Source organism: Schistocerca piceifrons, chromosome 6, assembly GCF_021461385.2.
Source record: "Schistocerca piceifrons isolate TAMUIC-IGC-003096 chromosome 6, iqSchPice1.1, whole genome shotgun sequence".
NCBI classification, from domain to species: Eukaryota; Metazoa; Arthropoda; class Insecta; order Orthoptera; family Acrididae; genus Schistocerca; species Schistocerca piceifrons.
Window position 1 is genome coordinate 89,913,665 of NC_060143.1, and position 13,185 is coordinate 89,926,849.

Consider the following 13,185-nt stretch of genomic DNA (forward strand, 5'->3'; position numbering starts at 1 on the left):
GTCAGCTTCATGGTGAACTAGTTGTTTCATTAATGGTCATAATTACCGTGGTCTTTCTAAATTAACCTATCACCCAAAATTGGAGTAGACTGCAATGAAAAAGAGGAGCCACTATGAGATTACATGTGGCACAGTTTATGTCGAACATTGCTGCATATGAAACATTGCTAAAATATTGAATTTTTATTTAAACTGGAGATCAGTATTGATCTCCAGCCTTGAGCAAATGGATTGTATGTAGTGCACTCACTTCCGTCTCTCTCACACACAAATGATACTGTGAGAATGAAATATTCATAATATCCCTCGTATCTCCTAAATAGTTTGAGATATTGAACTGAGTTTTTGGCAAATGATAGTATGCAAACAGGAAAGTATTTTACCATATAGTGAACATGTGCAACTTCCATATCTGCTGTGGTGTATGTGTAACTGCAGATTTTTTTGATGAAATACCGTTATGTGATTTTTTAAGGACCATCAATAGCTGGTGAAATGAGAATTACTATGGATTTTCAAGAACATGAGTGAAGAATTACACATTTTTTAACCTACTAACCTGACTTGTCCTCAGTCGTTTAATTATACACTGCTGTACTACTCGGTGAGGTGACTGCTTGCAGCTGCTACCATTGTTCTATCCCCTACCACACTGTATTTCAGATCTACTGTGATTTACAAGTAACTGCAGTGTTTTTTCATTGAAATAATGCATACTACAGTGAGATCTGTCATGCACTTGTACAACCAGACTTAAATTGTGAAAATGAAGTATAGAAAGTTAAATTTAGTTCTTATCAGGATATCAATGGTAAGCATTGAAAACCTTGTAACTCCATTTTGCTAAATTTTACAAAGAGAAGCAAAAACAGTTTTTTTTTTTTTTAAATATATAAAGTGATACAGATAAAGTACTTACATGTATAATTATTTAGTAGAAGCCCAGTTACTAACATATTAGAGAAATCTATACACTTTCTGATCTATCTTTGTTAGATCTGGAATTACGAGGTTCTGATAGCTGAAGTAGAGAGGATATGAAATGTAGACTGGAAACGGCAAGGAAAGTGTTTCTGAAGAAGAGAAATTTGGTGACATTGAGTATAGATTTAAGTGCCAGGAAGTCTTTTTCAGAAAGTATTTGTATGGAGTGTAGCCACGTATGGAAGTGAAACATGGACAATAAATAGTTTAGACAAGAAGAGAATCAAGGCTTTCGCATTTTGGTGCTACAGAAGAATGCTGAAGATTAGATGGGTAGATCACATAACTAATGAGGAGGTACTGAATAGTACTGGGGAGAAGAGGAATTTGTGGCACATCTTGACTAGAAGAAGGGATAGGTTGATAGGACATATTATGAGGCGCCAAGGGATCACTAATTTAGTATTGGAGGGCAGCATGGAGGGTACAGATTGTAGAGGGAGACCAAGAGATGAATACACTAAGCAGATTCAGAAGAATGTAGGTTGCAGTAGGTACTTCGAGATGCAGAAATTTGCACAGGGTAGGGTAGCATGGAGAGTAGCATGAAACCAGTCTATGGACTGAAGACCACAACAAGAACACAGACAAACGGAGTTACGAGGTTTTCAGTGCCTACCATTGGTATTTAAAATCACATTTTGATAAAATATGGAAATTGAAAATGAAAACATTATTATAATAATATGACAATATACTGTGCTTGACACAGGCATATGCCAGTTATGGTTATCTGTCCTTTGTAGGAGACACAGTAGTGTGTGTTCACACCTCAGTTTTAGATTTTTTTTTTAATTAGACCTTAATGCTTTACTGAGTGCTCACATGATTCCTGATAACTACCTAGCAGTTTACATTTCAAGTCCACATTAATTTAAAAAAAAACCTTATGTTTTATGTGACTATTTCTGTGACACTTTTAGGCCCTGAATGTCTTCAACGAGGCCCCAAATTGTTAGACTGTTGTTTGAAGGTGTGCAACATTGCTGGACACAGGCATCTATGAATAAAATGTTCCTATATAAATTTTAGGATGCCAGGTATTTTTATGCATTTCTTGTTAAAAATTACTTCACCATGTACTTCTTTGATTTTTATTTTCTTTGCACAGTACTTTCTTTTGACAAGAAATAATTTAGACCATTCACTAGTTTTCTGGATTCTTCTGTCATTTGTTTTTTTTTTTTTTTTTTTTTGAGAAGGAAATTGACATTTGTGGTAATCCTTTTGCTATGTCTGACTGATAGATTTAGCTGCAATTGTAAATAAGACCAATCATGCCTTTTATTTCCACATCATAGCTATATGTACACGTATATGCGCAGTCATCATCATCCTCTGCCATTAGTGACTTTATATTTGTTAAATTACTTTCAGTTTAGTTTGCTTGGACAGAATTAAAATCTTGAGTTGCCTGTCTCTTACTTTTTATCATATTGTGTGTGAGCCTTTGGTGATAGCCTACATCATTGGTTGGGATTTTTCCTGTACCCTCCAAGCATGAGACTGAACAAGGTGGTGCAGTGGTGGTTATTCCACTGGACTGGCATTCAAGAGGGCAGAGTGCAAATCCCCACCCAGCTATCCAAATGTCGTTTTTTCTGTAGCTTCACTGAGTTGCTTAAAGCAAATGCCAGGATTGTTCCTTTGGAAAAGACACAGCCGATTTCCTTCCTCAGTCTTAGCATGTGCTCCATCTCTGATGACCTCATAGTTGACTGAGGATGTAAAATTAAACACCTTCCAACCCTCAATTTTCAACGTTATTTTATTGGGCAACCAGTTTCAGCATTTTACTGCGCAATCTTCAGGCCCCTGACTGACATGTAGGCATAATCTTCCTCAGTTGTGATTAAAACAGGGGCCAGCAATACTGGTATTAGTAGATATTTGTTGCAGTGACCACTTCAACCATCACTTGGTTGCCCAATAAAATAAAGTTGAAAATTGATGGCTGAAAGGCATTTAATTTGACATGCTCTATGGAACAGCAGAGTCCCACAATCATTGCTAAAAAGATAGACATACAGAGTCATATTTGACTGGTTGTTAAACCTTAATCTTTTTCTTTTAATTGTGAGATGTATAAGAATGAAAACACAAACAAAAAATTACCATCAGAAGTCAAACAATAATGAAAATTATTGTATGGGGTAATATGAAAAATAAGGGAAAGGCAGCCACTCACTTACAGCGGATCAGTGCATGGAGCACAGTAATACATAACAGAAAACAGCATTCACACTAGCTTTTGAGCAGTAGCTCTTTTTCCAGAAATAGCACACACATTCACACACACAACCACACAGACACCCAAGTACATACTCCTGTGGCCACTACAAGAGTCTTGTCATGGCCACACACATGTGCATTTGGGTGTCTGCGTGGTTGTGTGTGTGTACGTGTAGGTGGATGTGAGTACTATTGCTGGAAAAAGAGCTACTGCTTGAAAGCTAGTGTGAATGCTATTTTCTGTTGTGTGAGTTACTATACCTCATGCATTGATCCACTATACTTGAGTGCTTGCCTTTCTGTTATTTTACATATTGCACAATCACAATTAAGAATTTTGAGACTGATCACTAATATGTGATCATGAAGAGTCTGGTGTATAGCTCTTTAAAAATGTGTTTGAATAAAATTTACTGCTACACGTTTTCACATGAGTTAATATCCATTTTGTATTTCAATTTTGAATTGCTTTATAATGGTGCACAGACATTTTATTGTTTTATAATGAAAACAGGAAGAGGAATATTTGAGAAATATGTGTTCCAAAACCATAAGGGATTAGAATGATTTGTTTGCAACCTAAATTTGATAAAAGTATTTAAAAAATACCCAGTGCTTATAGGACCAACCCAATCCCAGGACATTACAAACAAGCATACCACATTATAACAGGGTGTGTTTTCAGACTGTAGACAGTGGTATGAAGGCCTGTAGTGAAAAACACAAAGAAAGATGGAGAACAGTGTAGTCACTGATTTGAAGTAAATTTTGAAAAGGATAAACATTCACCTGTAAAATGCATCTGGATCTTTACTCAGTACACATGCTTTACTTTAGTGAATGTCATTAACACAGGGTGTTTCACCTAATAGGTGTGGTGCTCATACTGCATCCAACAATCCGTTATGTTGTTGCAAATGTCAGAGTTTTGCAGCACGGTTTTGGCATGTAATAGCCAAACAACTTCTTTTGGAAGTGAGGAAGGTGCTCAGTTGAGGACAGTGGCTTTTGCTACATGTTGAACTGATTTACAATTCTCAAGTGTTCAGCTGAGTGGGTCATCTTTGCCAGATGATGATGGGACTGAACCTCATGGAAACATTGCATCCTTTCATTGATGTAATTTGCCTGGAAACTCTTTGCTTCACATTAATTGAAACACAGATTAATTCTCTCGCCCCACTTCCACAACTTCTTACAAAAATAATTGAGCAACATTGATGCCTAACTGCTACAAACTTCATCTCACTCAAAAATACACTAGCTCGAGAGAAGTGGTATAGTGTGTATCAGTTGGAACTAGTGAGTGATAAAAAGAATGAATTTTATTCAGTTCTGTTAAGACATTTTGACTCCCGTTGCTCAGTTAAAAAAATAAACGTGTACTTGCCACCGGGTTAGTGTGGAAAAAAGGTAGATTAAAACTGCTGTATAGCTTAGTCAAGCTCAGACAGAAAGTGCGCAACCTGTATGAATTGTATAAGGGGCAGTCATATGAAACCGAGACAGATGGAAAAAAGCAAGTAAACTGTTTATTATTTCAAAAGTAGTTGTGGTAATTGTTAGTTTATTTATCCCACTGTGGGACAATGCCTTCATGAAAAAATGTTTGCAGTTACATCTAGAACCATGTTAACATCCAGGCATTAACCTCTTTATCAGAGCAAATCAACGGCCACAAATGTATTTCTTCACGTTTCCAAAAATTATGGAAATCCCATGGGGGGAGATTGGAACCATATGAGTGTTGTGTAAAGGCTTCCCATCGAAACTTCTGCAGCATTGTTGAAACAAACTGGGCAATATCTGTGCAGCAGATGTGCACTTGAACAGAATACTATAGCTACAAAAGTGATTTGTTAGGCTGATACATGATCTGGGGTACAGGGTGACCTGCTGTGATGATTTATCCAAATATATATCTCAGTGTACATTCCTTGTATTAGAGACACTTTTGTCTCTCTTTTTTTAATCTGTCAGGATGATACACAAAAATATTATTAAATACATAAGAACAACACAAGAAAAAAGGACAATACAATGAAAAGATTAGATTGCTCCTCACCATATAGTGGAAATGTTGAGTCACAGACAGGCGCAATAAAAAGATTGCTGAACAAGTAAGCTCTCGTACAAAAAGGCATCATTTCCACTATATGGCAGGTAGCAATCTATCCTTTTGACAATATTGAACAATTGAAAATCCAGGATGGAATGTAACAATATAATGAAAAGGATAGTTGCTACTCACCATAAAGCAGAGATCCCGAATCACAGAAAGGCACAACCTAAAGACAGTCAGAAAATTAGCTTTCAGCTTTGTCAAAAATAGACAAAACACACACACACACACACACACACACACACACACACACACACACACACACACACACACACACACACACACACATGACCACAGTCTCTGACAGCTGGAGCCAGACTGTGAGCAACAGGACTTTATGGGAGAGGCAACAGGATTGGGGAGTAAGGACGAGGCTGGTGTAAGGAGGGGAGGGATATAATGAAAGGGGGATGGTAAAGTGTTGCTGGGAGCATGCGGGGACAAAGTGGGAAGTGTGGCAGCTAGATGCAGTCAGAAGATTAGACGGAGGGCAGGCATGAGGGCGGCGGGGAGGTGAGGGATTAGAGGAAAAGGAGAGAAGTAAAAAGACTGGGTATGTTGGTGAAATAGAGGGCTGTGTAGTCCTGGAATGGCAACAGGGAAGGGCTAGATGGGTGAGGACAATGACTAATGAATATTGAGACCAGGAGGATTACAGGAACATAAGATATATTGCAGAGAGAGTTCCCACTTGCACAATTAAGAAAAACTGGTGTTGGTGGGAAGGATCCAGATGGCACAGGCTGTGGTCCAGTTGTTTCTTGGCCACAGTTTGTCAGTGGTCATTCATGCAGATAGACAGCTTGTTGGTTGTCATGCCCATGTAGAATGAAGCACAGTGGTTGCTGCTTAGAGTGTAGATCACACAAGTGGTTTCACAGGTCTCCCTGCCTTTGATGGCATAGGTGAGTAGTAGTGGAGTAGGTGGTGGTTGGAGGATGTATAGGACAGGTCTGGCATCTAGGTCTATTACGGGGATATGAGTTGTGAGGCAGGGGGTTGGGAGCAGAGGTCATGTAGGCATAGACGAGGATGTTGTGTAGGTTTGGTGGATGGGGGAATACCAATGTGGGAGGAGTGGGAAGGATAGTGGGCAGGACGTTTCTCATTTCACTGTGACGAGATGTAGTCGAAACCCTGGTGGAGAATGTAATTCAGTTGCTGCCGTCCTGGGTGGTACTGAGTCATGGGGGGATGCTCCTCTGTGGCTGGACTTCTCATTTGAAGGCATTACATACAAACAAATGCTTGGTATGGCTATGGGCACCCACATAGCACCATCCTATGCCAACCTATTCATGGGCCTTCTAGACAAATCCTTCCTAAACAACCAGAATTCAAAACCCCTCACCTGGTTCAGATTCATGGCTCATATCCCTGTAATAGACCTAGATGCAAGACCTGTCCCATACATCATCCCACCACCACCTACTCCGGTCTTGTCACAAACATCACCTATCCCGTCAGTGGCAGAGAGTTCTGTGAAACCAGTCATGTAATCTACAAGCTAAGTTGCGAGTACTGTGCTGCATTCTACATGGGCATGACAACCAGCAAGCTGTCTTTCTGCATGAATGGGCAGCGACAAACTGTGGCCAAGAAACAAGTGCACCATCCTTTTGTTGAGCATGCTGCCCAACATGACTTCCTTCATTTCAGTGACTGCTTCACAGCCTGTGTCATTTGGATCTTTCCCACCAACATCAGCTTTTCTTAACTGTGCAGGTGGGAACTCGCTGCAATATATCCTATGTTCCCATAACCCTCCTGGCCTCAACCTTTGTTAGTCATTGTCCTTACCTATCTAGCCTTACCCTGTTGCCATTCCAGGACTACACTGCCCTCTGTTTCACCAACATGTCAAGTCTTTTTACTTCTCTCCTGTTTTGCTAGCCGCCCCCCCCCCCCCCTCCTCTGCCCTCCATCTAATCTTCCGACTGCATCTAGCTGCCCCACTCTCCAACTCATCCCTACCCTGCTATCCCTCCCCCTCGCCACCTGAGCGTCCTCCGTACCTCCACCCGGGTGCCTCTCCCATAATGCTCTGCTGCTTGTAGCTGACTCCAGCTGCCAGAGACTATGGTCATGTGCCTGGAAGTTGCGTTTGCGTGAGCGTGTGCGTATGTTGTCTATTTTTGACAAAGGCCTTGTTGGCCAAAAACTTAACTTTCCAACAGTCTTTTTGTTGTGCCTTTCTGCGACTTGGTTTCTCTACTTTATGGTGGGTAGCAACTGTTACTTTTTGTAATAGTATCATTATTCCATCCTGAATTTCCTATTGTTTGAAGAAATAAGGGCAGTTATTTCAGGCAATGAACAAAATTAAAAGTAACATACCACAGTCCACATATGTGTGCCTCAATGTGGTACAACAGATTGCCAGAATCCAGAGAAGTACATGCTGGGGACTCATTGAAAACAAAATTAAAATCATTTCTTATAAGTAAATGTCAGTAACCAGTGAAAGAAACACCTCGTTCCTTAAAGTCCCAAAGTAGCTGCATAGTGTAAATTATTTGTTTTGAACAGAAATTGTTGGAAGCAGATATAAACTGTTATAAATCAACATAGAACTGATTATTTCATTATGCATGCCATAATTGATTAGTACACTTATATTTATGTACATAAACCATGAATCATGGACCTTGCCATTGGTGGGGAGGGTTGTGTGCCTCAGCAGTAAAGGTAGCTGAACCATAGGTGCAACCACACTGGAGGGGTGTCTGCTGAGAGGCCAGAAAAACATGTGTTTCCTGAAGAGGGGCAGCAGGCTTTTCAGTAGTTATGGGGCAACAGTCAAGATGATTGACACACATGGCCATATAACAGCGGAAAGCAAGGGGAAACTACAGGTATAATTTTTCCTGAGATTATTCAGCTCTACTGTATGGTTAAATGATGATGGCATCCTCTTGGGTAAAATATTCTGGAGGTCAAATAGTCCTCTATTTGGGTCTCTGAGCAGGGGATATTCAAGAGGATATTGTCATCAGGAGTAACAAAACAAGCCCTCTACAGATCCTGAAATTGGGAAGGTAGGGTGGAAAATTTAAAAAGGGAAATGGATCGGTTAAAGTTATATACAGCAAGAGTTAGTGAAGTTCAGTGGCAGGAGCAACAGAACTTCTGGTTAGGTGAACACAGGGTAATAAATACAAAATCAAATAGGGGTAATGCAGAACTAAGAAAATAGGAATGTTGGGAAGTTACCACGAGCAGCGTAGTGAATGCATTATTATAGCCAGGATAGACATGAAGCCCACACCCAGCACAGTGGTACAAGTTTATATGCAAACTAGCCTTCCGGGGGATGACACCCATAGGCAGCCTTAATTATCTCTCTCACCTTGGTTTGTTACTGACAGTTCAACTGATGCCCATTACACTTTAAGCATTTTTTTCTTTTATTTTTCTGGATATCTTGACTACAAGTCATTCTTCACTCTGCAGCTGTCTTCGCCCTTAATTGGATTGGCAGGAGTTGAGTGCAGATGGAGCTTCTTGTGCCATTGCTGAGCCCTGGGTGACCACTTGTCTCCTCTGTCTTATGTACTGATCCAGTATATATACTTTTACTTCCCTGTAAATGGTTTTTTCAGCTCTGGCGTCAGTATTGCCATCAGTGCCTCACTTTTACCACTCTAAGTACTTTCCTCATCCTAGCACAAACCTGGTGGACGTCACTATCTTCAGATGAATGCACCCTTGACTGAGGGACTGATAACCTCACTGTTGAGTCCTTTACCCCCCCCCCCCCCCCCCATCAACCAACAAACTGTAAAAATCTTTGACCACTTACCTGGTGATGTGAAAAATATGAGGACCATCCAGAAAGTAAATAACGTTCGCACTTACAATCTGTGCACCTGTTTTGTGGCAGCCACTCATTTGTTTCTGGTGTTTAGTGTGATATGAACAGTTGCCAAGTGCAGTTGTAAGTCGGGCCTTGTCACGTGGCAAGTACAGAGAGAACTGTTACCATCGCGGTGCCAATAGTGAATTCCACCGACTGTGAGGTGGTTTAGTTTTCTGCAGGCAGAAAATGTTAGACCCTGTAATGTTCACCACAGACTTGTTAACGTTTATCGTGAAGGTGTAATGAATGCAACCAGTGTCTGAAAGCGATGCATAATATTTAAGAAAGGGAGAAGAGATGTTCGTCACAAAGAGAGATCAGAGTGACCCTCCATCATCACAGGTGCACTGAAATGGAAGATGTACTGCATCATTCAAGAGAATAGATTGTTCACCTTCAGTGATATGCAGGAACAATATCAGGACGTCTCTCATTCAGCTGTGCATGAAATTGTCACTCAGTTCTTAAGGGTACCACAAAATCCCTGCTCGGGTGCCATGCACGCGTGCTCATGGATGACAAAGGGGCAAGGATGCGTGCTGCATTAGTGCCCTTGGAGTGTTGTGAAATGGATGGCAACACGTTCATAGACCAGATTGTTACTGGAAATGAAACAGATGCTGGGCCATTGTCTGGATAATCTGTGCACAGATTTGAAATGCTACACAGTGCTATGTTAACCAGGTCACATCAGTGCTCCTCCAACATGATTTCTTGTGATAACGCGATTTATACCACTGTAAAGTTCTGCAGTACATTTCATGAAGATCTTAAAGAAACTGAAAGTACTTAAGTCATCAACGGCTTGATTGTGCAAAGTGCCAGTTGCTCAATATCTGCAAACTTGAATGTCAGTACCTTTGGGCAGTATTTCAGATGTATAGGTTCATATTTCTCCCAAATACAGTTTATACCCAAAAACTGAGGTTCTTTTTATTATTGTGGGCTTTTCAATGTGGATTTTGTTTTTCAGCTCGGTCCAAATGTGAGTATTGGCAGTGGAGCAGTTGTTGGACCAGGTGTTCGTGTACGTGAATCTATCGTCCTCTCGGGTGCTCACATTGCTGACCACTCTCTAGTGCTTCACAGTATCATTGGTCGTGGCAGCAGAGTGGGAAAATGGACTCGGGTAGAGGGCACTCCCTGTGATCCAAATCCAAATAAACCATTTGCAAAGATGGACAATCCTCCTCTGTTTAATTCAGACGGTCGCCTCAACCCTTCCATCACTATACTTGGTGAGTTGAGTTATTCCTTTGAATTTCTTGTCTGGATGGCTATAAGGAAAGATGCCCATAGATAAAATTACAAATAGTCTTTTCTTTAATTACGTTCTTTTGCAAGAAGAAATTTGCTTTGTCATTTATTTAAGAGGAAAATGTATTATTGACTAAAAAAAAAGTAGGTGTAATTGCCAGTCATAAGGCTAGAGAAATAGCAGTGTCTCCTGAAACGTCAGTCCCAATTGTTGTAGAAGTGTACTATTGGAAGAAGTTAACAAATAAAATGCTAGAATTAACAAAGTTATTGTTTCATGTAATTATATGTATAACATCAGATGTTACAGTTGTGTGTGTGTGTTTTTCATAGTACTAATTTGGGAGTGCATTGCTCTCTCTGTTTGTCACAACAATGGGCTGGGTTTATAGGTGCAATAGCATGCCGCAGTAGTTCGCAGGAGCGTGTGTCTGATCGGGTGCATGCATTGAGTACCACACATTTTGTGTATTTAGTACTGGCTCATTGTCAGGTGAGTTGTGTTAAACTGTTGCTATTCAGGATGTTAAAAAAATTGCTGAACACTGAGAGATAGTAAAAAAAGGTCTAAACATGGGCTCAGAGCACTTGTCCATCTTTGCTACTGTGAAACACTTCTATTGACACCAACTGCTCAGTGCTCTTTTGGTATGTACTTTAGAGCTCATGTTTACCAGACACTTTTTCTTGTTTAGGTGGGTAGTACCACATCTCAAAATACTTGACACTTCTTTTGATACCCTGCCCATGTCATGTGAGATGGAGGGATAAATCTCATATTTGGTCAACATGTTTGTCCATGTGTATCATTCCAAATAAAGTTTGTGGGCTTGCTCCATCACTGAATAATGGGGTTGAGTTTACAATGACAAAAATTGCTACCACGCTATTTTAGTGTGGAGTTTTCTCGTCATCTTCATGTGTGTGTAAGTACACCGAGCTCCTCTATTCAAAATTCCTATTGGCAAGTGTGTGATGTATCTAGTTGTCACTGCACAGGTGCGTCTATTGCAAGCCTGAGCATTGCTGTGGACGCCCTCTATGATGAGAGCTCAGCTCATCAATATCAGACTTATCAGCTTCACAGGGTAAAATCACATAATGATGTTAGCTACCCACAACACAGAGTTTTTCTATAACAGGATCCAATTAATTATCTCCTGTCCTAATTGATAAAGGCCTGTCAGTTTTATTTCTGTTGATAACAGAGTTCTAAATTTTGAAATATGAACACAATTTTTGTTTCATTGTATTTTATCAGAGGACTGGTAGAAATAGTGTGCTGCAATAGCATATGTGCTAGCTTGGAGGAGGCACGTTTGCCACTGGCATTCCACAATGTGCTCCTGGACATGTAAGCCATTTTCCCTATGTATGATTTGCCGCACTCACACAGAATCTTATAAATAGCTGCCTTGCACAGCTCTAAGTTGTCTCAAACTGATCTCACAAGTGGCAAGATCTTTGATGTAGTACTTTAATCTATATTTTGTTAGTACTCTGCTCTACTAGGGATAAGCAGACAGGCATGATTCACAAAATCATGTCTTATCAACAACAAAATCTCAAGTTATATAATGCAGTATTGCTTTTTGGTTAATGCGACTGTTATAGGCATGTTGGTGACTATTGACCCATTGTTGAGCCGGGGGGGATATTTAATTTCCCGACAATTCCATGTGATCAGGGAGATGTGCACAGTTACCATCTTCAGATGTGTGTTCTTGGTCTACAGATTTGCAAAACGTTTACCACACTGTATGCCACAGCAGTTGGCAAGAAAGCAGCAACCTGAAAAACATTTCCTCTTAGTGTAATCTTGTTGATGCTTAGAGATCAAGTATGCAGACCCTTTTTGTCACCATGAAAGTTTCTAAAACATAATTAAACTGTTGCAGCAACTTAAAGTCACAAAGGTAAGGTGCAGAAAGTCTACATTTCAAAGTTAATTTGTCGTAGGTAGCACTTAATACTTTTACTTACAACTTGTAACTCTGTGCTTGTGAAAGCCAAAAATTTCTTTCTGTACAGCATTACGGGCCCAGGTTATAATTCTCTCTCTGTGTGTGTGTGTGTGTGTGTGTGTGTGTGTAAAGGGAGGGAGGGGGGGGGGGGGGTAATAAAATCTCAGATTCTTCATCTCAAATTTCTGTTTCAGGCTGCAGTGTAACAGTTCCTTCAGAAGTAATACTTCTGAATTCAATTGTACTACCCTACAAGGAACTGACACGGAGTTTCAAGAATGAAATCATCTTGTGAAGCACAAAGTATTAGTTTTGTAAACAAATCATCTGATAGCACAAAACTATTAAATATATTTTCTAAAAAGCCTCATTCTATTCATTGTGCTGTGTAACTTCTATAATAATCATTTGTGTGCAGTATCTGACAACATTCATCACTGCTACCCTGCTTAAGCTAGTACACTAGCATTAAAAAATCAAATTTCAAAATTTTGTTGTATCAGTTACTAAATAACACCAGAAGCTAACTCCAAGATAAGCCGTATACAAACAGCTATTAGTAAATGTGCATTTTAAGAATTTTCAGGAATATCTGTGATGGCAAACCTTTTTTATGCAATTCATTTGGTAAATAAAATAATTGATGGTCTGGAATGGAATAACAATAATATGGAAAGCATGGATTGCTATTTACCACGTAGAAGAGGCAGTCACAGACAGGTACAATGAAAAAGCAGCTAAAATATTAAAGCTTTTATCATGACGTG

The 13,185-nt window shown here is 39.9% G+C and overlaps 1 protein-coding gene across 2 annotated transcripts in view; it reads left to right on the forward strand.

Moving 5' to 3' along the window:
* Window positions 1–12,793, forward strand: part of LOC124802528 (mannose-1-phosphate guanyltransferase alpha-A) — a 38,929-nt gene extending 26,136 nt beyond the window's left edge. For both annotated transcript variants that reach the window (XM_047263374.1, XM_047263375.1), the window contains exons 6-7: window positions 10,171–10,435; window positions 12,613–12,793. In XM_047263374.1, coding sequence (XP_047119330.1) covers window positions 10,171–10,435; window positions 12,613–12,713 — 366 coding nt within the window. In that variant the 3' untranslated portion in view covers window positions 12,714–12,793. The remainder of the gene's footprint in view (window positions 1–10,170; window positions 10,436–12,612) is intronic.
* Window positions 12,794–13,185: the final 392 nt, after the last annotated feature.